The following is a 26,954-nucleotide window of genomic DNA, read 5'->3' on the forward strand; positions in this document are numbered from 1 at the left end:
GAGTGCACACTCAGGCCATGTGATTTGGACTGTTAAAATAGAGCCTAAATCTTAATGTCAGCAATGTCTTAAATCTCATCAGTACCATAACCAGTACAGTAAGATGGAGGTGGGGGTGGTGGAGAGAGCTGTAGCAGCAAATTCTGATAAGTTAAAGTATTACCATGACTGGGCATTAGCTGTCAGCTGAAGCTGTAACATGATAGAAGAAAACTGAAAACAACTTATTTTTCTATTAATTACATTTATTAGAAACATATTTCATATCAGACATGACAAGATCTTAAGTCATTCAACAATAAACTGCTGGCAATTTACAAACTACAGTGAAAATAACTATTTATGTATTTTTTTTAATGTTGGTGGTTGGGTGATTAGTGGCTCCTGAGCCAAATCTGCACACAACCCCCACAATATCTTCTACACTGTGCTGAGAGCAAATTTACAGTGAGACACCAGTAACAACATGCAACTAAACAAAGACAACAATGCTGGGCACGCAAGCATAAAAATATATGGCTGTTGCAAACAGACCAACAACTAAACAACAAACATAAACATTATTCATAATTTATTTGTATTAAGTTTTAGATGACATCACAAACTGAATTATATTTGATCTGCTGAAGACATCACAGTAGTGTATAAAGCCTGTGTGCATTTCATAATAATGTTAATTTGTTGCTAAGCTCTTTCTTTGACATCAGTCACCGAGGCCGTGTCATGCAGCTGGTTGCTGAAGTGGCATCTGGCTTATTAGCAGAGAAGTGGCAGGTAATGTGATTGATGTACAATTAGAAGGCCCTGATTGGTTCATTAGCATCAGGTGTGTTGAGACTGACAGACTTCCTGGTGTATGATCAAAATATGATATTTACTGCAGTGAATACTAGAATATTTACATCAGATGCACCTGTATTTTGAGTCATGGTGCTGTCTAAAAGTTTAAATAAGTCATATCTCCTCATGTAGCCCTAAGAGTTGAACTGTCCAAATAATTATGATAATCCAGATTTTTCTCTATTGTGTTCCATCCTCGCGCAGATTCACTGTATTTTCCCATGATAGCTCATGAAATATGGAACGGCCCTTTTGTTTGTTTACTTGTTGGCCTGTCAGCAGGGGCACATGCTGCTTACAAACTGTGGGAGGTTGCAGTGAAGGTCAAGGAGAGATGCTAGCAGTGTGATTGTGTGTGTGTGTGTGTGTGTGCGTGTGTGTGTGTGTGTGTGTTCAGGTTGGATGCACAGGCTGTGTCAGATAAAGTGTGCGTATATACATTTAGGTGCCTAAGGATGTGTGTTCAAGTTGTTGTTTGAATGAAAGCGTGCTGTGTGTATATATGATGTCAGTGTGTGTTTGGGTGTGTGAGTGTGTGAGTGTGTGGGTGGGTGGGTGTATGAATCTGAGTGTGGTTGTTTTTTTAATGGTATGTGTGTGTTTTCATTCCTGTCTTTGTGAGCAGGCCTGTTGAGCTTTTTGTGTGCTTGGCAAGACAAGTATGAATAACTGGTGTGATATTTTCTGTATGTGTGTGTTCAAGGATGTGTATGTGTGTGTGTGTGTGTGTGTGTGTGTGTGTGTGTGTGTGTGTGTGCATGGGGTTTTATTGTTTCTGTTTTACCATATGTGTATATATTCCCATTCCCATGTGCTAGAGGAATGTAGTGCAGATTTGCCAGATTGTTGTGTGTGTGTGTGTGTGTGTGTGTGTGTGTGTGTGTGTGTGTGTGTGTGTGTGTGTGTGTGTGTGTGTGTGTGTGTGCGCGCATGCGCGTGCGGTGAGTTCAACTCTCCACATGGCTTGTGGGTGAGTATTCAGGCCCCGTTAGTGTCTTATGGGCTGATGGGCCTACGATCACTTGCAGCGAGGACATGGCTGCCACACACACACACACACACACACACACACACACACACGCATGCCTGCCCCCAGAACACAGTTTTACGCTTTGTTTCTCAGGCATTCTTTTGCAGTCATGTTGAGCTGTAACATGCATGTGCACGCACACACACACACACACACACACACACACACACACACACACACACACACAGCACAAGTAACCATTGGTTACTCTCCTCAGCCTCTGTCCTGAGGTCTGCAGCTCCTGCAACCCTTCATTACCTCCACCTCCCTCACTTCCACTCAGTGCTTCACATCCCTCCACAACATCCACAGACATACAATGCTGAGCTGCCCGCAAACCACCAGTATAGCTGCTGCTGAACCATCCCACGCTCTCTTTACCCAAAGACCCCAAAGCCACGACACACTTCGCTTCCTCTGCTGCTATCCATGCCTGGAAATCCTGTTAACCCTCATCTCACTGCTGGCCATGTTGAGGGCTCCTCTGAGCTTTTTTTTTGTTTTGAAATTTGAGATGCTCACTGGAACCAGTAGACCCCCCCCCCCCACACACACACATTGGATGGTTGGTTGTCTAATCAAGTGTGGCAAGTGTGAGTAAAAGAGGGATCTAGCTGTGTTTCACTCTACAGTTGGAAATCAAGAAGTCCTGGGTTGACACTAGACTACAAATTTTCCAATATTGAATTTTAGAAACTAAATGTGTCAGTTACACAGTTAAACACAGTTACACACATGTACATTGTAGTGTCTTTAATACTGTGGCCGGTAATATTATGCAATAGAAGAAGCCACGGTTTTGTTTTTTTTTTGCAATGAAGCATTTCTTACATTTACAGTGTCATATAATGGCACTGGGCAGAGTGCTTACCTTCACTGAGGCCAAACAATCCTACACACGTCTGACTGATCCAGATCTGATTTTTTTACATCAAGATCCAAGCATCATTTTCCAAGAAACTAATGAAAATGTCGAAAAATTGCCTTATCTCACAGTGTAATAAGAAATTCCTCGGGGCGGCCCGGTAGTCGAGTGGTTAGGGCGCGTACCACGTTGAGCGCAAGACGCTCTTAGCAGGGTAGTCACCGGTTTGACTCCTGACCGGTCCAACTCTTTCCCCTCTCTCTACCCCCTTTCCTGTCAGCCTCCACTAAGCTATAATAAAGGCCCAAAAAAAATAACTAAAAAAAAAAAAAGAAATTCCTGGATTCACCCCTTTAATCAGATGGACACCAAAATTTCAACAATACAAATGTAAATGATCATCCCAGGCCCATGGCCCATCCCTGCAGCACATTTTGTGCCAATCAGTTTAGTAGTTTTTGTGTTATCCTTCTGACAGACAAACAAATAAACCAACCAACAAACAGACAGTGGTGAAAACATAACCTCCTTGGTGGAGGTGATGAGTAGAATGAGAAACAATAAGATCTAACTCTGATACCCAGCCATGATTTCCTGTAATTTCCTGGAACTAAAACGTGTGAAAGACACAACCAACATGGATTCAAAACATATCTCCAGCAACAAAAGGATCATTTACATTTGTATTGTTGAAAATGTGACCATTATTTAGGCATGAAAGTACATACTGAAAACGTCCTACTGTTCAACAATGAGTCCTTGTGTATCATTATTAAACTTTTTTTTTCATATTTGCCATGTCAATATTCATGATAATACATTTACATTGCGACAGGGAAACTCCAAAGAAACGGATAAAGAAAAATTGGAAGTACGTTATTCCCTTCCTTCGTAGCAGTATTTTTGGTAAACGCTTGTCTGGCATCTTGTATGAAGGTATAAAGGCCTTGTGAAGGTTTCATAAAACTATTAGGAAATGGAGCTCAAGTGTCAGTGCGCTGTCGTCTGTTGTTTGCCTTCCTCTCCGGCCCTGTTTGTTTGTGTGCCATCATTAGTCATCATTGCTCAGTTCAAACGGAGCTCTGAGCAGCCCCCCCCCTCCCCGCAAGACAGACACACAGGATCAAGAGAAATCCTGTCTGGCCCAGTGCCGATGCAGTGATGTCATCCAAATAAACTCACACACATTCAGTCACACACAACAAATGTGCACTCACGAGGCGTGTTTGTGTGAGTGTGTGCGAGAATATGTGCAGCCATATATCAGTAGTATGTTTTTCTCTCCCTCTCTCTCTCTCTCTCTCTCTCACTCTCTCTTTTTCTCTCTCTGGGTCTCTCATTATTAAATAAGATTAAATGAATCATTTATGAACATTTGGGAGTGACAGAGGCATGGGGCGAATAGAACATGAAGCGCACCTGTGCATTTTGCCGGCGGCACGTTGCGTAACAGCACCATGTTTCCTTGCTCTTATGGAATTACATTAGTAACAGCACTGTACTGCCCCCACCACCCCCCCGCCCCCCCACCCCCACCCCCCCACCCCCCCACACCATAGTGACACACAGCATCTCCCAGTTTTGTCAGCAGGCACCTTATCGTACATGGCATGCTGTCTGTAGCAAGAAACGCTTGGGCTCTCCCATTTACACACTCTGCTACACGCTGCTGCACACACACCACTCACACACGTTGACACACACCAGAGACACCTAGGAAGGTGACAGGTTACAGGAAGTAAATAAAGCTGGATAAACTGCTCTTCGGAGAGACGAGTGGATCATATGGTCTGCACAGTGTAGCTGTTACTTATGGTTTGTGATGAATGTTCCTACATATGAATGGACAAGTGTGTCAGACATAGACAAGCTAGTTTGTTGAATTAGGCCCAGCTGTGCTGCTGTGGACGTTGTATATGGACAAAAAATCCTTTACTTTTCAGAGAAAAAATAAGTACACTCCTTACTTTTTTCAAATTGTACACTTGGTGAACAACAAGAGAAAAATGTGCATGGTTTAAAGGGAAACTCGCTCGAAATTTGATAAATTGCCTCAAGTGATATCACTTTAGTCGTGTCAGTTGGGTCTGAAGACTACAAGTCTGAAAGTTTAAATGATTTGTGGGTGTGGAGTTAGAAAGAGCTGAGTTCAGACCTACACTATGCTATTAGCATAACACACTTGAGTGGCCAACCAAACCAAAGTAGGTGCCAGGTTTTGACAAGAAAGAAGAGTTTGTGGAATAAAGAAGATTTTTATTTCTTGTTCTACTGCATTGATTTTTTTTTTCTTTGACTGAATTTTTGTCTCTACTTTGATTTTGTTGTTATAATTCCATATACAACCTTGTTTTGAAAAAAGTTGGGACACTGTATAAAATGTAAATAAAAGCAGAATGCAATGATTTGCAAGTCATGTAAACCCATATTTAACTGAAAATAGAACAAAGACAATATATCAGATGTTGAATTGGTGAAATTTTATTGTTTTATGAAAAATATTTGCTCAATTTTAATTTGATGTCAGCAACACATTTTAGAAAGTTGGGGAGATGAGCTGCTGGAGTTCTGAAAGAGAAATGTCCCATTCTTGCCTGATACAGGATTTCAGCAGCTCAATAGTTCGGGGTCTCCTTTGTCGTATTTTCTGTTTCATGATGCACCAGATGTTTTTAGTGGGTGACGGGTCTGGACTGCAGACAGGTCAGTTTAGTGTCCGGGCTCTTCTACTGTGGAGCCCTGCTGTTGTAATATGTGCAGCAACATGTGTCCTGCTGAAATGTGCAAGGTCTTCTCTGAAGCAGACGTTGTCTGGATGGCAGCATATGTTGCTGGATGGTCCCTCTGCTCTGTAGCCCCCTCAGACCACAGGTGATTTTTCCATTTCGCCTCAGACCATCTTAAATGAGCTCGGGGCCCAGAGAAGTCAGAGACGTTTCAAGTTTCAACTTGCATTTGTGGAGCAGTGAAGAACTGTGTTCACAGACAGTGGTTTTCAGAAGTGTTCCTGAGCCCATGCAGTGATTTCCACTATAGAATCGTGTCTGTTTTTAATGCAGAGCTGCCTGAGGACCCAAAGATCACAGCCATCCAGTACTGGTTTTCAGCCTTGTCCCTTTCATACAGAGATTTCTCTGGATTCTCTGAATCGTTTAATGATATTATGAACCGTAGAGGCTGAAATTCCTAAATTCTTTGCAGTTTTACGTAGAGGAACATTATTCTTAAACTGTTGCACGATTTGCTCACACAGTCTTTCACAGAGTGGCGAACGTCTCTCCATCTTCACTGCACAGAGACTCTGCCTCTCTGGAGCCTCTTTTTATACCCACTCATCTACTGACCTGGTGTCAATTAACCTAATTAGTTGTGAGATATTCAGCCAGGTGTTTATTTTAGTATTACACAACTTTTCCAGTCTTTTGTTGCCCCTGTCCCAACTTTTTTGAAACATGTTACTGCATCAAATTCAAACTGAGCAAATATTTTTCATAAAACAATAAAATTTCAGCATTTCAACATTCTATATGTTGTTTTTGTTTTATTTTCAGTTAAATATGGATTTACATGATTTGCACATCATCACATTCTGTTTTTATTTACGTTTTACACAGTGTCCTAACTTTCTTTGTAATTGATTCAAATTATGAACCATCGTGTATGAACAACTCCTAACACATCTATACTTGGAAAGTGGAAAATTTGCTGTGTAAAGTGTTCAGATTGTCATGTGACAGCCATTAATGATACTGAGGCCGCTGATACTGTTGTACCCTCATGCATGAAATCAGATCAGTAAAGCGTTTGCTGCTGTAATGGCAAGCCTACAGCTTCTTTGCAGTGATTAGCAGAGAAGTGCCTTGCATTAATAGAAGGTGATGAGGGAGAGAGGCTTGTGTCATAGACTACTAATTTGTGTTTCGGCCTTTCAGTCACAGACTTCCTGCTCAATCCTTACAACCTATCATGGTGTCCGCTCTGATGTGTCATCTCTTCTCTTCTCTGCAGGTATGATTTGGACTGCAAGAGCGACAACCTCTCTAAACACGTGAGTGTCTCCTCCACCTCAGCTGTTCAGCAATCAGTCATGCATTCATGGAAATATTATACAGCCAAATGTTTACCCTTCCAGTACAATAGCAGCCTGATTTGAATCTGAATGTCAGAGGTAAGAGTGGCCTAACAGGAACAAAGCAGTGGTGATGGCATTTAAACTCTTCCAGAGAAAAGTTTTTGGAATTTTTCTGACCCACGCCAGGTATTCAGAGGAGTTTTACACCACTGTTGGGAAATGTTTCCCACCTGCCTGCTTATTGTGTTTGCAATAGTAGAACAAGAGGCTTAAGGCTCAGAATCCCATACAGTTCCTATTATATCAGGGCACAGTTAAATGTGTTAAAAGCTGGATGAGCATTCCTATGGAAACCCAGGATTCCTGTTAAATAATATTTTGACCTATCACTAATCCCTGCAGGGAATATCAAGCTATGCCTTCATGAATATCCTGGCCCCCATGACAGGTGACACCATCCATTCACCATTTAAGCTGCTTTTAACTCCCGCTCTCACCCATGCAGAGAGCAGATACTCCGCAGCTTGATCCAGCCTTATATCTACAATGTACATCTGCTTAGGCTTAGCTGCCGTGGCTGGGCCCACTGGCTTGATAGGCAGAACCATCTTAATACCAAGGCCCACTCGGTAGTCCAGCCGCAACTTTACCTCCACAACTTGCATCGGAAAATTCTTTCCACTCTCTGTAAATGCACCTTTCATGTTTTCTTGAATCCTGTCCTCACCCAAGCAAAGAGCAGATACTTGGTGACATGACCCAGCCTTTTGTCTGCATTAAGCTTAAGCTACAATGACTGACACATCTGTCTGGTTAGGCAGCTTCATCTGAGAGCCAGGCCTGCTCAGTAGTCCAACCACTATCACTGTAAAACTGGTTCCATCAGCCTTCTCTCTGAATGGATCTAAGCTAATGACAAAAGTATCCGCTGTCTGCCTGACTAGCCTGCTAAGCTAACAGTGTGCTAAGCTAACCAGCATACAGGCGGAGTCACTTACTAGACTAAACAAAAGACAAGCTTGTCTTTTTAGCAGCACATGCTAGAAAGACATGTAGACACATTTACAGAAATGGGAAGCAGATTAACAATGACACTAATGTTTTGTTTTACTCTTTTTCAAACCTGAACCTGACTCATGGACTAATCTTTATCAGCACTTGTCTACAGATAGTATGTTGGTCATGTGATTAAAACAGGTGCTTTATAAATGTAACAAAGAGACGACATTGAATAAAAACATTGTGTAGCTTTGGGCATTCAGCAGTAACTTCAAGAGAGAGAAATAGAGAAAAGGAAAGATCTTTTACAATCTGACAGGCTTTTTCCCAACTCTGAAACACATGAATATCAGAGATAACTGCTGGCTGACAGCCTTTAATAAAGAGTTTATATCAGCTTTGTCATGTCTGATCAGATGTCTGTATGGTCCTTTATCATCAGAGTGCACTTTTGCAAATTCGGAGCATCCTCCGTGCCCTCCTGCTATTGCTGATGACGGAATGCAGGTTAAAATGACTGCCGAACGCTATTCAGACTGCCTGTCTTCATCTTGATTTCAACTTCAGATTTCACAGCCCTACAGCTCCATCCTTCACCACCCTTTCAGGCAGAAGCTCCAGCAGTGCCCTGCTCTACTTCTGTCTATAACCTGAGCTCCATGTCCACACCCAGCCCCTTCCCCAGTACCCGGCTTCATACTCATCGCCAACTGCAGGCGAAGTTATTTTCCTCAGCTCCAACCGCAGCGTGCCCCCGGGGTTCTACTAAGAGCGCTGAGCAATGTGAGCACAGCGACTCACTCTCAGCATGAAGGCTGAGGACGCTTGGATGCGTCCTGTCGTTGCTGTGGATGTGTGGGATTGGAGATCTGGCACACAGTGATGGCTCCATTGTTCGGGCACAGTCCATCCCCAGTCACATGGCTATAAATAACAGAAAATGGAAAACAGTGCTCACAAGTACAGTATCTCTCTTGGCAGCTTCAGTGCCAGCGTTTGAGGATGCCTTCCTCCTCCCATCACAGCAGATGTTTTTGCAGTGCCATATGGTTTGCATACCTTGTGCGGATATGGCTGCAGGGGGAGATGTGCAGAAACAGAGTATACAGTAAAGCCTAATTAAGGGCTGGATGTCCTGTTTCCTGTTAAACGAAGTTGATGTTGCTTTTTCATGCTGACATACACTTGTCACAGCCCTGTGCACAATTCTTTATTTAACGCATGTTCATTTCTGTTGTAAAATACACCAGTATTGTTCTTACAAACAGTAATCTCATTTCACAGTCTTGATTCATTATTTTAAACTCGATGATTAGCAAATGAATCCAGGCGGGGAAATAGCTTCTTTGTTTGCAGGCAGTAATTAAGTTAACTGGCTGTGTGTTCCCTCACGTCTATTTCAGAGCAGTCAGGATTGTTCTGCAAACTTTTAATCCCCTTATTAAATGTTCTATTGCCAGAAAAGCACATTCACATATCTTGTGTTATTCATCTTTATTAGACAGTTCAAAGTTGTGGGGAAAGAAAGACTGTTCTTACGGCACCAGACTTGAACTCAGAACGTTACTGAAAGTGGACTTTAAACAGCGATTACCAACCTGATGTTCAGAACCCCTCCAAGGGAGCTACACATATATCTTCAGGGTTGTGAGACTCACTTTTTCAGGTTTTTCTCAAATCTGTAGTTTCTTTTTTTTGTGACATGTTCAAGAGTTTTACCTTGGAGGAGAAATCACAACTCATAGGTGTACTGCCTGCAGCCTGTGATGCAGTATCATGGGGGCTTCCAAACACCAGGAACCACTGCCTTAGAAGGCGTTTCTGGTGTTTGTCATCTAGGATCCATCCATCAATCCATTAGCTATATTGCTTATCCTTAGAGGGTCGCAGGGGGGCTGGAGCCAATCCCAGCTGACATTGGGTAAGGGCGGGGTACACACTGGACAGGTCACCAGTCTGTCACAGTCCTCTAGAATGTTACTATCATATTTTCTGTGTGTCATGACTATTAATCATGGTAATGTTTTACCCATCTTTGAGCAATCTTCAACAGGTTTAACAGTTACGTGTTTTTTCCATGGACTATTACTATCTGTAATACTTTCTGTTAGACTGACAGACAAGTGTTAGAGATGATCTTTGGAAAGCTATTGGAGGTTCTTCCTGCATTCAGCTTCTTTCTTGTCCTTGTTTGACTTCAATAGGTGGTGAGGTAAGTAAAATGGTATCATAACCAAAAGTTATAATGGGAAAAAATCAGACCTAAAGAAGTCAGACCTAGTCTGCAGCACTAGAGGACGGCAGTCCAGTATCCTAGGAATTACGTTCATACAGGACATACAGGATGATTCTTCACCTCACCATTTACATCCATCGTCAATGTTCAGTGCCAGTGCAGGATTGTGCTCTTTATGTAGCAGGCAGAAAGTAAAGATGGTGAATGGACATGTACAGTAGCACATCAGACTTTCGTGCAGGAGACTTAAATTAGTGTCCTGTCACAGACCTGCCTTTCCTCACCACAATCTGTCCTAAACTTAATTAAGTGTTACCTATTCCATACCGTAACCATAGTAGATTTCATGAATGCAACACACATATATTGAAGAAAGTCAGAGAACATAATACAGGAAGCAGAAATCCTCTAGTTTGGATGTTCTTATCTGGAAATAGGCTTGTGGACATTCTGTATTAGAGGCCACAACGGACAGAGGAACTTTAAGAAGGGATGTCGTACTTGTGGAATTCAGCTGTGATCTTTTTTACTCGAAGACACCCTTCTAACGTTTTTCTTCCTGCCACCACTGAGCCTGTTAATTCGAGGCGCCTGAGCCTCTAGCTGTAGATTTGTGAGGCGTAGCAGGCGCTGGGCTGGGGCAGCTAGCAGCACAATTCTTATGGAAAGGCCAGAGCGTTTTTGTCATCTCTTTTTGTTTTGAGACCTCGGCTGGGGGAGAAATTTGGTCAGCACCGGCAAAGATCTTTGGAGCAGCTTTCTGCCCGCCGGACTCAACATGGCTCATCTGTCAAGCACATTTACACACACGCACACATACACACATGTACATACGCGTTTACTCATGCACATGCATACACAATCTGGTAGAGGAGACCTCAGTATCAGTGCATGAACAATCAGTCCAGGCCTGTTGTAAACAGAACTCTCCTACTCCATCCCCCTCTCTCTGTTTAGCTCCTCTTTCTGGCCAAAGGCTCCTCCTCCCCAAACTGGCTCCTTTGTTGTGGTCACCCTACAGTGATTAACAAGGACACGGGTCTCTCTGCATGCTGCGCTTACATGTCAGTGTGCAACATATACACGGGAAACAGAAGGGAAGCCGCTCAGTGCCAAATATTCGACATTAAAATTACAACACTTCAAGTGAATTGAGCCTGAGGAAGAACTTGAAATACTTAACAACCTTCTTTTTTTGTTGTGTATGCCTCTGCAGTGCTCATATTATATGCACAAAGCAAAGACTATTTTGCATTTTTTGATGAAATTGCACAGCCTTCTCTTCTTGTTTTACACATGTCCCCGTTTAGCTTTATGATGACTGATCCCTCATTCAAACTGAAGCAACAGCCAATCACATAACTGGCTCTGCCTTATTTGTCTTGTTTGACAATACTGATTGAAGATATTGTGATGAAAAGTGACAGGAGGACTGCAACTGCAACCTATTGATTTTCTCAGTTAATCAGTAAATCATTGTGCTGTGTGTTGTGTTGATATGTTAGAAAACTGTAAAATGTTCCCATCATAATTTCTCACAACCCAAAGATGACAACTTGATTGTTTTATCCGACCAACAGACTTAATCCCAAGGATATTCAGTTTTTTTTTTATCACATATGACTTAGAAGAAGTAAATCATCACTTTGAAAACAGACTTTGGAAAACAGATTTCTCCAAATTTGGAAACACTCTGCATGTTATAACATGGTGTTTGGAACAGTGGAACATATATTTACCATATATTTTTTGGTTTATATATCTTGTAAAGCACGGTTGGAATAGGAATAGTGTCACATGACCAAGCTAGGGCTGCGAGGATAACAGGGAGTTTTTGACATATTTATCTAACAGACAATGCAATTAAACATAGTTCCAATACAGAGCATGAAACTGATGTGTTGCACGGAGAGTTTATAGCTGTTGCTAATTTTTAACTTGCGTCCCAAGTTGGGCTTTTACACATATTCAGTTTTTATTATCATAAAACACAACATACAGATATGAATGAGTGAAATACTGTATTGAAATGCATTAATTGTGATGTACAACATAGATTGTGATGTATAAATGAAGAAACATGAATATCGATGAATGTTTCTCTCTGTGACACACAGGCCAGTCATCTCTGTATTTTCACACATGCAGGACTTCCTGGGCCAGGCTTTCTGTACACTGGGTGAAATAGTCGGTTCCCTGGGAAGCCGCTTGGAAAAATCTTTGATGTAAGTAGCACAAGTTACCGTGCATACACACACATAAACACACCAACAAACAAACACAGTATGTGCTTCGCTATTTTAATTAGACACTCATAACTGAAAGCAAAGGGGCAAAAGGCTTGTACTGCAGGGAGTCACTACATTAGGTGCCATAGAAAAGATGTTTGGGCTCATGTTTAGATTTTACATTCTCTTCCATTCAGGTGATGATTGAGACGTTGATGAAAGCTTACACTGTCTCCATCAGCCAAATGAGATGAATAGTTCAACAGCAGCAGGCCTAATGACACGCTGTAAGCATGTTGAGATGGTAAACAGCGTGCAGAGAAAAGGGACAGTTCATCCAAAGGGAAGATGTCAGTGGTGAGCCCCCAGCTTGTTTTCTGAAGAGGCCTACACTGAACTGAAGCCTAAAGAAATAATCAGGCACATTTTCCTCTGAATAAATGTCTGATTTTCTTCTCTATTGCTGATTACTGTGATAACATAGTGATGAAACCTATAGCCAGCTCATTAAAGTTTTCACATTTGCTCTGTGTGTGGTCGGTCTAAGCCGGGAAACCTCCTCTGGTGCACAGGAAGTCTTCCCCCCTCTCACTCTTGCCATGTTTGGAGTCACCCTCTAATGTCAGTGATCTAATACTGACAGAAAGTTCAGACAAATCATCACAGCTTAAACGGAGAAAGAACTGAGCAGTTAACATAAGCACGTACATTAGCTGCAGAGACGAAGAAGTGCGTTACCCACTGAAATGTAAATGTCATCAGCAAAAGGTTTGATGTTACACAATTCCAGATTAAAACTGCCACTTCTCTTCTTAGTAGGAGTTAGAATCAAATATCAATGCTATCTTAGTACTGACTGAACTGATGTTTGCACCAAGTATAAAAAAGTACCAAAGTACAGCAGAGACCTTGGTCAGATTCTCAGTCATGTTTACTCATTCTCTGTTGCCTGATGTAAAACCTGAATTTAACAGTATTTTTTTTAACTTTGTACTGTATTGTATTCAGACAAAGGTGATGTACAGTTGTTTGTGTTGAGTCAGGATTAGTGCGACTTTTACAACAAGAATGGGTCTAACCTAGGATATTGTTGGACCGCGTCACGTCGTAGGCTATTTGCATGGCCGCTGTCGTTGCGGTCCAGCCAAAAATATGTTTATGTTAACAAAATTAGGGTTTAAATATCAGGTATAAGTACCAAAAGTCAGTTAAGAAAATATACCATTATACACATATTATCAAGCTCTACTGCATATTACTGTCAAGTAAAAAGCACACATATATTTTGATCTATCAAACATAATGATACTGTATTTCATACAGGTTAGTGCAGCTTAAATGCTTCACAGGTGACTTACAAACTAATGTGATTAATAAAACAACACAAAGGTAGTCTAACAGTAGACTAAAACAATTGTAATTAACACAAGACTAATTATCACCAAAAATAAGAAATATGGAGATATTAGATTAAAATATAAATTAAAACTTCAATAACGACTTCAATGTAAAAGACAATAAAACACTTTTAGAGAAAAAAAAGTGAATAAATAAAACATCTAATAATAACTGCATACCCATCATCCCAACACACCCACACTTTCTCTTAAACCCATCAAAGGCTCCTCATAAAACTGGGATGGGCTAAGCTCTCAAAAGGGGATCAGACATTTTTTTATTAAGCCACACTGATAAACTGGGTTGGAGCTCCTCGTATGATGTCAGCTGCACTGTAACTGTCCTCTAACTCACCAAGCTGAACTGCAGCATCTTCGTCTTCTCTTACAGAAGAGAACAATTTGTTGTTGCTTTTGTTTTCCTCCTGAGGCAACGAGCCATCAGTGGTCTGACCCTCGCCTCATGGTGTCCTGTGTGTGTGTGTCTGTGCCTGTGTCTGAGACAGAAACAAGTGACTGTAGTGGCGTCTACATCCATGAACAGACAGACGTCTGTCCCTGTCCGTGTGTTTTTGTGTGTATAGAGGTTGCAGCTGAATGGGTTTTGCTGAAGAATGACACACACGAAAAATGATGTAAGAATGTGTGGCTGTCGCCAAGTTATGTAATCACCTTTCCCAGCAGTCATTCACTGTTTTAGTGTGTGTGTGTGTGTGTGTGTGTGTGTGTGTGTACATGCATACCTGCATGTTTTATTTTTATCCTTTTTTTTAATAAGTAAAGATATTTTTAGATACTGTGTATTATTTGGTGATGCTCATTTGGGTTTGTATGACTGTGTGTGTGTGTGTGTGTTTTTGTGGTTACTCCACTGCCTCCAACCACAAAAACACAAACAAAAAAACATCATAAGTCAAATGCATCACACAGCTTAGTCAAGTGCATCTGGAAATACACAGTGATTTCTTCACAGTCATTTCATAGATCACACACTGAACTAAATAACATTATTGTTATATACATATATACATTATATACATTTTTGTATGCAATATTTTCTTAGTCAGTTTTTATTTTCTTTAGTTCAAAGAACAACACCTAATCCTTTTCTTAAAACATTTTCTACAAAAGACAAAATATCAGGACACCTTGTTAGCTTCGTAGTAGCTGTATTAGCAAAATTTGACTTTTGAAATTGCAAAACCGGCTATCATTGAATATTCTTGCTATTGTCTCAAGAATCATTCTACTTATTTTTACAAACGTATCCTAAGCCTGTCTGTTGTTGAACTTTGTTTAACTTTATGTTTGACAGTAACAGTGGGCAGCATTTTGTAACCTTAATTTTCTAAATAATCTATTTTTATAATATTTGTGCAATATGTTATGGTTTAGGCCTGGTTGATGTCAGAGAAGGATGATCATGGAACATTGGTGTTATTCCATTCGGGGGAATGGACAGAGGTATATCCTGACATGTAGAACCATCACTGCATCTGTTTTCACTGACAGAGAAAACAGATGGATGTGATAAAATACATAAAGACAGCCAGTTTACCATATAAAACTCAACATGATATGCACACTTCCAAAATAACAAACATTTAAACAAAATGAACTGGACAACATCATGATTGGATCATACCAGCTGCAACCCCCATCAAGATGTTGACATTCTAACCCATATTCCACGTGCTCTGTAGTCATGGGTCGGACCAGGCCAATCTTCGAATTCAGCCTTTATTTTGGTCTCGATTACACACTTGTAAAAATGTTTGACTCTATCTTGCAGGTTGTGATGCTATGACACTGACAAAATTGAGTATGGTGCAGCCTTGGAGGAGGTGTGCATCCTCTGAGTGCCTTCTATCATCTCTATAAACATTCTACCTTATCAGAATATAAGATATCATCTCCATAACACATATATAAAATATTGCTTATGGCCATCTACAAATCATGTACCAATTTTTCCAGGCTCACTCTGCTTTCACGCAACAGTCTCTCATACACTTTTCCATCCGTCTAACAGCTCTGTTCTTCCTTGCCCCTGTGACTGCTGTGACTGTTCCCCCTCTCTCTCTCTCTGCCATTTGTCCATCTGCCCCCTTACTGAGCAGTCTCTCTGCTCATACAGTGAATTCATTTCACTGAATGCTTCCCTGTGCATCAAAGGACAGCAGTGTGTCTCAGGTGACGGGGGCACTTTCAAAGCCTTGCCTCAATCTGCCATCAGTTTCTCCTCATGGGTTATTGTGGGCTCTCTCTGCCATTACTGGACAGTACTTAGCCAAATGAAATTATCTCTGCCCTTCCTCGCTCTGAATCAGGCCCGGGGTCTGTGGCATTCATTTGGTCTATTTTTAGTGGTTAGACTCCCTTGGCTTTATTGGCTGAATATTACGCTTTGCCGGCTCAGGATGTAAACAAACATTGCAGCTGAAATGTCAGCAGCTGTGGTTACATTATTTTGATGTTCTTGTTTGGAGGTTTTCATTCAGCGTTCATTAATATTTATTTTGACAATCAGGGAATGAATGTAAGAGACTGAGATGAAGAGAAATTTGATTCCAGTTCTGCAGGGGTCTCATTTACATTTTTGTATTTTCTCAGTTAGAGCATTTAACTGATACTTTATCTGCAGATTAATCTTATGTTCTGCAAGAGCTTGATGATTATTGACACAAATGCCTTATTTCTCCTGAAGCCACAGTGTATTGGATAAATGCTCCATGAAGAAACAAGAAACACTGGTGCTTTATCACTATATATTAGATTAGATCAGATTAGATTAGATTAGATTAGATTGGATTAGATTCATTGCCAGTGCAACAAAATGCAGTTTAACATCAAACCAGGAAGCTCAAACACTAGTAAAGTGCATATAGACATATATGAAGTTTAGTAAATGATACCATGACATGTGCAGAGTAAACGACAAGCCATTATAGAGTGTGTAGAGTAGAGTTAAATACAGGTCACATTTTAAAGGGACAGTGCAGACACAGTTTACATGAAGAACTGTGTACTTTGTTATCCCTTTCTTTCCTGTGTAATTTTAGGAAACAAAAGAAGGAATTGATTGAAAAAATGTAAGAATGTTCTAAAATACAATACAGTTTCAATAGATTCCTTTGGGTCGGACTGCAACGGGGGGGGGGCCCTATAATCTGGAATGTCCCTGACTGATTGACTGACTGACTGATCATATTTCCACAATTGGTCAGCTAAATGCCTCGTCACTGAGTTGGTGTTTCTGGTGCCAACAGGTTCTGTTAGGGGATGTGTACAGCCTGCAGTGCTGTCAACTTCGTATGTTGTCACTAGATTTAGACTGAACTAGATTTAACGAGACTGAATATAAACCTGTTACATGACTGGACCGTGCATGGATGCCAACCAGGGGCTTAGGGCTACACCTCTTATTACAGGCAGTCTACTGAGCCAGTCTGGTTTCCTGGCTGCTCTGGAACTGCACGGAAGTGGAGGAGCTCTTCAATACACTGAGTCTCGCTTCCATCATGGCAAATACACTACTGTCATTAAATGTATCATTACTACTAAAGGAGGCAGAGGAATAACTAAACATCAGAGACATCAAGCTGAGAGAGCAGGAGCAAGGGAGGGAAAGAGAGTAGTCAGTAACTGCTAAAGAAACTAGCAGATCTGAATAACGTGAACAACATTGGGTTTCTGCCCAATTAAACTTTAGGGGGCTTTTAATTTGAAATGGTTACAGTAAGTGTTGAGTTTGTATTAAAATGTAAAGCAGTAACTTAAATATGGCAAACAGGAGCAACTCAAAACGAGGCTTCATACTGAAATACTGCTATGAGCAGTTACAGCCTACATATCAACCAGAGGGAGTTAGAAATAAAAACCTGCCTTGAATAAAAGTCTTTTCTGGCAAGGTTAGTAAAGGCTAAACTATCCCAAACAGAGGCTGTGAGCTGTGTGAGAGACTGTGTCTTCTAACTTTCTCTCTCAGTTCACAGTAAAGCTGAAATCACAGCTCAGTCTTTGTCTTTAATTCATGTGTTTTTCCAGACGGCATCGCGGATAGGCGCTCCAGCCATACACTATGTTTTGACCTAGTCTTGTTTATTAGTTGTGTTTGAACATAACTTCCATAAACCACTCAGAGAGATTCTCCCTGTAACTCTGTTTTACCTGTCATAAAGCCACTGCCTGAAACGTGTGGCCGCTTGAATTTAATGGAAATATTGTGTTCTTCTCTCTTTTATTTTTAGTGGGATCCCAGGGAAGAAATGTGGCACCATCATAGTGAGAGCAGAGGAGCTGAGTAACTGCAGGGTAAGACTTTGTTTGGTTCTCTCTTTGATTAAAGTCATACCTTCAGATGTTCGGATGCTTTCCTCTAATTAGCTCCACTCTTTTGAAGTGAGAAGTCTGACCCATCTGGTATCCACAGAGTTTACACCAAAGATTATGAGAAACAAATCTTGTTGTAATTGTAAAAGTTTGCCAGAAATACTCTTAAAATGCTGTAATCCCCAAAGATTTCCCTCCAGAAGTTCCTTCCAGATGCACACACACAAACAACACACTAATACACTAACCAGTTTGTTAGGTGCACCTAGCTAAAGCTAATGCAGGTTAGACTAACAGTCCTACAATAAATCCTGCCTTCACCCAATTGACATCAATGAGGATGGACTAAATATTAGGAACACCTCTTAGTGCGACTAAATAAAACCAGATGCAATGTGGAGAGAACTGAGATAATGTAGAATGAAACTCTGATCGAGAATGAAAACTGATCTTGATCATGCAACATTTGAACCTGTACTTTTCCCCTTTTTATTCCTTTGACCACCAGTTTCCTCCACCTTCAATCTCTTGTCTTAGCCATTAGAAAAGCCAATTAGAAAGTTTGTGCAAAGGGCAGACGATGAAGTAGGATTAATGGTGAATTTGGAAGAGATGAAGCAAAAGGCACTTATTTGAAAACACACACATACATACGCACACCACTTTAATAACAGGAATAATAATATTGTATATTTGAATATTAAGGCCACAGTTGTTATGTGTCACATACACATGTTGTGACACTCTGAGATTATGCAAACACATTAAGTAAAGCATAAAAATATACATGTGATCATATAACTTAAAGACTAAAAGATAAAGAAAAAGAAAAACAAAACTTTAGGGTTTGTTGGCAGTTGATGTGACATTGTGCCAAATTGCAGCTTTTTTCACAGAATTATAATAGCTCCTTCGACACAGTGTAGTCTGTTATACCTTCTTCATTTCCTTCAATAAGCACTTTGATATAGGTGACTCTCTTTCACCTGAAGAGGCCTGTGTAGAGCTCAATGTGAGCAAACACTGGTCGTGAGATGTAGATTGGAATTCGAAACTCAAATTATTACCTGACTTCTGTGGAGATCAGATACAGCCCCACCAGCCTCGTTAAGAAATAGATTCCTTCAAAATTTTGTGCCCCTAGCTGCTTCCTTGTTGGAGGAGTTACACAGACAGACATGCACAGGAGAGGTGAGAGTAAGTCACACGTGCAAGTCATAAGCAAGTCTCAAGTTACTGTGGTCAGAATCAGTTGAGTCCCATCTGTAAGTCAAGTAAGTCACAAGTCAAGTGACATGATGATCGGCCCCAGTTTCTGCGATTAAAAGACACAGTTAAAAGACACAGGTCATGAAAACTTAAGTTTTACTTCCTACATGAATGAAAGCTGTTGCAGCCTGTTTACACCTTATAAATCTTACTATATCTGAGCCAGAGTCTGGACCTGGGACTGCTACAGTTATTAATTTTGGTCCTATCACGATTATTACCTTCACTGTGGAGGTTATGTTTACACCTGTGTCTGTTTATTTGTCTGCAAAAGGTGCTGAACTGATTTGTACCAAGGATGGGTCGTGGTCTGGGGAAGAACCCATTAAAGTTTGGTGCAGATCAGGTTAAAAGGGGCAGATCTAGGAGATTTTTTTTATCCCTTTCTTTAATGTGTAGGATTGGCCTTGGCCTAGGTATGTGCTCTACTGAGTGCCATTCTAGTTATTGCTATTACAGTACATCTCTGTGTGGAACCTGCCACATTCTCCTTCCTCCTGCAATTCAAAACCTTGGTATTTTTGGACTTAGCCCCTCCCCATGCACACTTGTTCGGAGGCATCTCAAGTCGTGAATACCAAGTCAAAGTCAAGTGGAGTCTTTTATCAGTGTTATTCAAGCAGTCCTCAAATTTGTGACTTAAGCCTGACTGAACATCATAACTTTGATGAAGCTCTGTATTTATTGCATGACTGTTGTATTAGACTACATTAATTTTAGTGATGTGTAGCTAATAAAATGGCAGTTGCATGTAGCTACATATTATACACATACATATAAATACATTAATACCTTGTATTAACATTTTCAGTGAATGTTGGCATCGATGTTGCACCAGTGTTATTATATGTTAGACACTAGTGTGGGCTGTCCATGCAAAAAACTGAACCTTTGTGTTTCCTGCAAGATGTCGACCAGTTAAAGAGCACTGGTTTTCAGTTGAAGACACAGTGGATGGGTTGACTGTTGTCATGTCCTCAGTTGAACTTTGTGCTGAGCCAGACTGTGACTCAGTCCATTCAAATCCTGAACTAACCTCAAACATTTGGACAGTGAGAAAAAAAAGCTATTTCTGAAAAAAAATCCTTTTGTTGTTTGATGTTGTTTCGGCCTCCTGTAGGTACATCTCCTCACAGCAAGATACTTCCATTGAGGCTACAGTGGCGTGTGATAGCTCAGTGTTTTGTCAGAGGTCAAAACATCAAGCAGTAAATGTCACATTTTGGGATCATGCCTTCAAAAATCAAAAGACAAACGCTCTAGGCTTTGATTTTGCACCAGAATAAGACAAGAATAAGGAGAGAGAGCCACTGTGAAAGAGGCAGAAACATCAGTCTCTCCTCTGGCAATAGACAACACACCACGATGTATTGCAGCCGTTAGAGACGTTGACCTACTCTTCTTTTTGTTTGTGCATCTCTCAGTTCTGCTCTTTCCAGCCACACATTACAGTTAAATGAAACACATTTTACTGGGAGCTTCCCATGAGACATACAGGAAACGAAAGGAATGGCTTAATGAAGAACTAGAACACAGTATTAATTATAGATTTAAGATGATATCATGGTAATAATAGCAGTGTGTTTGAGGGTGGGAATTAACCTGATAATCCTCCACTCTCTGTTTTTGGGAACAGGTGAAAATGGTGGTGAAAGTACCCAGATTCATTCAAATAAAATGTGTTTTGTCTTTTTCATTAATATCAAAGTAAGATAGAAATTGTGCCAGTGCTAAATTTAGGTGAGAATACAGAAATCAGAACGATCAACCTATTCTTTCTTTTTAATGTTAAAATATTATTGTCCAAACTGTGTCCTTCCTTTGTGGAGAAACAGGATGTATCTACAGTGAATAAACAGCTAAGGTGTAAACTTGCTATATTAGGACCTGAGACTGTGTAATACCCAGTATATATATATATATATATACATATATATATATATATATATATATATATCTTTCTTCCATCTCTTCCTTTCAGGAGTCGGTGATGCTGCAGTTTTGTGGCAACAAGCTGGATAAGAAAGACTTCTTTGGAAAATCTGATCCCTTCCTTGTCTTTTACCGCAGTAACGAAGACGGATCGTAAGTTGACAGGCAGCTTCCCCCCCTGTGGTGTTTGTTTCAATTCAATTTTCTGAATTAACAAAAGCAGCTATCTCAGTTTAACACTCCGAAAAAAAAAAACGCACACAAACTGGATGTAAAGAGGCCTGAAATGCATATAGAGTCTTTATATAATTGTTCATGCTCCAAAAAGCTCCCATACGCAGGATATAAGGTCTAAACAGCCTATGTGCTGTTACATAATGCTCAGTGCTGTATATGTGACAGGAGAAGGCAGCAGCAGGAGGAGGGATGAGCAGAGATAATAGGATGGAGATGACAAGAGGAAAATAAAGAGAGAAAGGATGGATAAGATGGACTTAAGTGAAAACTGTGTGTGGGGGTCACAGATTCTTTGCCCCACAGATGCTTTTATTCAAGTCGACTTCAGCGTATCACTCGCAACACGTTCTCTTTTTGTGCAGCTGGGTATTTACTGATGCAGCCTAAATGTTCAGCCACGGGGCATAACAGCAGCGCGCCGCGGCTACAAAGAGCCAGACTAGTTACCATATGAAAAAGAACAGGAAGCGGTTGTTTCAGCTGAGGATCAAGCGTTCTAAAATACTTTTAACATGACACTCCTCTTAATAACAAAGAGAGGAGGCGCACACAGGATTTTGCTTTTAGCTTTAAGGTAGATTTGTCATCTGTTAACAGTGTTGTGTGTCTCACAGGTACACCATCTGCCACAAAACAGAAGTGGTGAAGAACACTCTGGACCCGGTGTGGCAGGCTTTTAAAATTCCTGTCAGGGCGCTGTGTAACGGAGACTATGACAGGTACAGTAGGAGACCGCGGGAATCCCACAGACACAAACATTTCACTAAAAGTGTTTACAGTGAGACTAATAAAGTTAAATTCAAAGACAGACATTGAGACAAAACTTCCTCAACCAAAGGTCTTTACTGTCTCTCATCGTGTGTGTGTTTCTCACTAATTGACTGAAGTTTCACTGACTGGCTGACTAGCATCATGTGACTGTAGAGGTTAAAATGGAAATACTCCGTCAAAATGAAACAACTCTCAATAATTTATATGTTAAATGTCTGTGGTCTGTCTATTAGTGACCTCTGAGTTAGACCATAATATTTGATTGGATTTGTTTTTACAGAAAGAGAACGATGGATTTCAGTTTGTAATACTTGACATATATTTGACATGTAAGCAGAACAGTGAATGCAGGACACAGAATTAAACTTACAGAATCATTTTTTATTTTACTGTGATTTGGATGTTTTGTTTTTTTAAATTATTTTTGGGGCTTTTTATGCCTTTATTATAGCTCAGTGGAGACTGACAGGAAAGGGGGTAGAGAGAGGGGAATGACATGCAGGAAAGAGTGGGACTGGTCGGGAGTCGAACCGGTGACTGCCCTGCTAAGAGCGTCTTGCGCTCAACATGGTATGGCCCTAACCACTCGACTACCGGGCCAACCCATGATTTGGATGTTTAGTAATATCTGCTGCGGTGGTCCCCAAACTCTGGGCTGTGGTCCCCTGGTGGGCCGTGATGGTATTGCAAGTGGGCCGACAAACCATTTGCAAATCAGTATGTGTAATTTTAAGGCCTATCACTGTGATAACTCACTGTGGTTCCACTGCTTTTAGTTCAGTCCTGAATGTTCGATCATTAACATTAAAATAAAAAGTGCTCTGAGGAAGATTTATTTGGCCTCAGAGGTGGAAAAAGTTGGTAACCACTGATCTAGTGGTAGCTGTGCTTGAAAATACCAATACTGACTGACAGTAGTGAAAGGATAAGACTTGTGGCTGGTCATGACAATATTCAGTCTCGCTATATTTAGAAAGTTTGGATAAACGCCTTTAAGTAGTACAAATTAAAACTGACAGATTTTTATCACTTCCTGTGGAAATTGTCAAAATACTACAAAGACAAAGACATTTAATTCTTTCTCGTTCACCTGGGTTACACAAGGGGTTTACTGATAACAAGGTTAAAAAAAACAGTCTTTGTCACAAAGGCTTGTCCTTTCAGGACTCCAGCCTACCACAGACCAGTTACCAGCTTTTTAAGCACAAAGGCTGTAAATCAGTGGGGCTAATTGGTTTTTTAATAGGATTTCCCTCTCTCTTCCTCCCTCTTCTCTTCTCCTACAGGAGCATTAAGGTGGAGGTGTACGACTGGGACCGAGATGGAGGGTGAGGGAACAATGCTCTTTCTTTGGTGCTGTCAAACTATTGCATTATATGAGGCGATGCTCCAGCTATCTGTATCTGTACTGACGTCCTGCTGTGAAAGACATCCCACATACATTTGCAACAAGGCCCTGGGGCAGTGTAAATGCATTATTTGACTATGAGCTATAGGGTATGAAAGCTGTTTACTTCCCACATACCCTTTGAAAATTTAAAGAAAACAATTTTCACCTGATGATACTAAAAAATAAAACCGGCCCTGATAATGTAAGAGCATGTGTGCAAAGTGAGGAGGGGCATCAGGGATTAAAGCCACAGATCCCACTCCAAAGCGTTTGTCCTCATGCAGCCTCCTGTTTCTCACTGTTAGAGTACATCCTGCAGATGAAATATCACTGCAGAGCCCTGCGTGTGACAACACTCCCCACTGCTTTAAATATACATTAACTATTAATACTGCTTGAACGGTCTCTTGACAGATAACTTCATACAGTCGGGCGAGGAATAAAGAGTGTTTATCTTTTGAAGCTGCACAGTGAATTACAGTATTGAGGGCCACGGTTTGCCCCCTTCATTGTTAATTTCACAGGCAGTTTTTGACATTTCAAGGGCACTTTGCCCCGAGCTCCCATTAATTTCTGACCCTGATTCCAACTGCGCTGATTATCTCCATGAAATTATGAAATTGGTTGCTATCAGACTCCAAGCCTCCGGAAACCAAGGAGCTTGTTAGTGAAGACTATACAGACAATGTGAATACAGGACAAAGGAATGAAAAGAATCTGTAATTCTCCAGCTGTCTTACTGTTATTAGGGGTTCTCATCTTGTTCTGACGCAGCTTCACGACAGAACCATAAAACAGAACATGTAGGGTTTTTCAGATGAGGAGAAATGTGACTGTATGTCCGCTGTTGCAGCCACGACTTCATCGGCGAGTTCAGCACCAGCTACAGAGACATGTCCAGAAGCCAGTCGCAGTTCCACGTCTATGAGGTGATTTTCTTCTCTCTCTCTCTCCCACACACACACACACACACACACACACACACACACACACATAGACGCTCACCACACACATTTGTGCTTCTGTACTTGTAAGGACTCAGTATCTTCTAACTCTGAGCCAAATTCAAATATTAGCCCTCAGACAAACCTTTGTGAGGATTTTTTGTCTGGTCCTCCCTCCTTCAAACACTCAGATTGCTCTGTGTAGAGGAGATCCAAGCATTAGGGTTAGAGTTTTTTATTGAGATGAAAAAAATTTAAAAATAGTTCAACTATAGAGGAGAAACACACCAGATACCTACAAAGAGGCAACCAACAAGTGACCAGGTGTCCAAATTAAAGACAGACAAACTGAACAATTAGTTATCCAGAAACTTGACGCAATGAAACAAGGTGCATCTTGTCTTCTTTCACAATGTTTACAGAATTATTGAGGCTGAGAGATGAGCTACAGACCCAGACTACAGTGATCAGCAATTACTGGCAGCAGTTGAGTAAGGAGAGATCAAGCTGACATGAATAACAGTGTTTATTTAGGTTCGTAGCAGAGGAAGGAAGCAGAGCCGATCAGTCAGATGTGGTGCCTAAAGAATTGATGGATAAAATGAGCTTTGACAGAGTGGGAAGTGAGAGAAGACTATCAAGCAGAAATTCACCATTCAGAGGAAGGCAGAATATTATTTTTTATTTTTTTAATGAAAATATATTCGTTTGTTATTGTGTAGTTCTGAAAGATTGAAAATAATTATTATTACACGTTATTAAATTCTCTTCCATCTTTAATCGCGGCACAAGTGCTTCCAGAACTGGCTGCAGCTTCGCTTCAAAGTTGAACAAATTGAATGTTTTGGGAAAGTGCAGCCCACGTGAGCACACAAAAATAAATAAATAAAACCACAATGCAACATAACTGAGGAGGCATCAACAAAAAAATCTTTTTTTTTACAATTTCTCCTCCAGGCCCCAGGGCAACATGTGTTTTCAGTGTTTGGACATGTTACATACAGACTGATAAGACCGAAACTGGACGAACACACACTGCACATCAGAGCTTGGCCACTACTTATAGAAATTCTGATTTCGATTTACAACATTTTCTTCGTTTAAATTTTATTTTCAGTCTGAGCACAGCCAACATTTTCCAGAGTCTTCTTCAATGTGAGCTGGTTTTATCCCATTTGACTGTTGCTTGTCCCAGTCAGACTCATCACCACCTCACACTTATTTAGTAGTTTCTTTTCTGGTTTATGTTGAGATCCGACTCATTACACTTCCACTCCACACACTGACATGGGGGAATACGTCAGTGATTATACAGAGACTCCTCTGATTATTTACAGGATGCTGAAGTACTGTAAATAATAATGCACAGCAGATGCTGTTAAGATAGTTGGCACCCTTTAGATCACTTCCCTGCTCAGTTCACTCTCTGCTTCATTAACCTCTACACCTGCTGTGCTTGAGCAAACCATAATTCACTGAAGGTCAGTAAAGGTCCTTATGAAGCACACAACCTGAATCACATGGTGCAGAGGCTGTGCTCTCTCCACGCGCCTGATCATGTGATCAACTCATCAGACCTGGTTGGTGCTGGTTGGTGGGGGAGCCACTTAGACACAGGTTGTGTAAAATCTGAAGAGAGAAATGAATCAGATCTCAGAGAACATGGTGAGAGAAATTCTCTATGTACAAATTTAAAAAACATTTAGTTTAATTTTGCTGCATAAGTCAGGATGATTGAACCACAAAACCAGTTAGGGTTTGTGACTGCAGTTATGTCACCCACACTCTTTGAGACACAACAAAGTGTATTCAACTTGGTGTTTTCTCCACAGGTGCTAAATCCAAAGAAAAAAGGAAAGAAGAAGAAAAAATACCAAAACTCAGGAACGGTGAGTCAGCAGTTTGTGCAGCTTTCACTTCTCGGTGCCATGTCTCCAGTGTGACACTAATGCTGCACTTACACTTGAGAGCCAAAGCATATTCAGAGTGCATGTGATTTGTTTATTTATTTTAATACCAATAATTTATGTATATTTTTCCTTTGTTATCATTTCTGTGTGTCATTGTCTTTCATTCTAAGATATATCTGAAGTCTGAATATGTCTTTTTGGCAACGCGGACAAATATTAATGTTAAGCTCCACAGTACCTGTGGATCAGATTTAGTTCTACACACACATCCATACAATTCAGGTTGGAACTGAAGAATCACAGTTTTGAATTAAGGCTAGCTTGGCAAATCCGTGATTGGTGATTGATTCCCCACAAAATATGTTTGTACCACTTAACCATAAGTAAGATATCCACTGTATGGTGATTTTTATGCCTCAGAGCCAGAGGCATATTGTTTTGGGTTGTCGTCCCTACGTCCTGTTCTCGTGGATGCGATATCTCAGCAACGCCTTGAATTAAT

The 26,954-nt window shown here is 40.7% G+C and overlaps 1 protein-coding gene across 2 annotated transcripts in view; it reads left to right on the forward strand.

Moving 5' to 3' along the window:
- Positions 1 to 26,954, forward strand: part of LOC139628837 (copine-8-like) — a 69,483-nt gene that overhangs the window by 24,495 nt on the left and 18,034 nt on the right. Inside the window, exons 5-12 of one of the 2 annotated variants that reach the window (XM_071490941.1) lie at positions 6,744 to 6,783; positions 12,191 to 12,267; positions 17,918 to 17,981; positions 21,250 to 21,353; positions 22,052 to 22,156; positions 23,495 to 23,536; positions 24,452 to 24,527; positions 26,375 to 26,431. In XM_071490941.1, coding sequence (XP_071347042.1) covers positions 6,744 to 6,783; positions 12,191 to 12,267; positions 17,918 to 17,981; positions 21,250 to 21,353; positions 22,052 to 22,156; positions 23,495 to 23,536; positions 24,452 to 24,527; positions 26,375 to 26,431 — 565 coding nt within the window. Of the gene's footprint in view, positions 1 to 6,743; positions 6,784 to 12,190; positions 12,268 to 12,471; positions 12,628 to 17,917; positions 17,982 to 21,249; positions 21,354 to 22,051; positions 22,157 to 23,494; positions 23,537 to 24,451; positions 24,528 to 26,374; positions 26,432 to 26,954 lie in introns of those variants that run through there. The other variant, XM_071490931.1, reaches the window with a different exon arrangement.

This window comes from Trachinotus anak, unplaced genomic scaffold, assembly GCF_046630095.1.
Source record: "Trachinotus anak isolate AG129_WGS33_773 ecotype Australia unplaced genomic scaffold, CSIRO_AGI_Tana_v1 ptg000002l, whole genome shotgun sequence".
Lineage (NCBI taxonomy): Eukaryota > Metazoa > Chordata > Actinopteri > Carangiformes > Carangidae > Trachinotus > Trachinotus anak.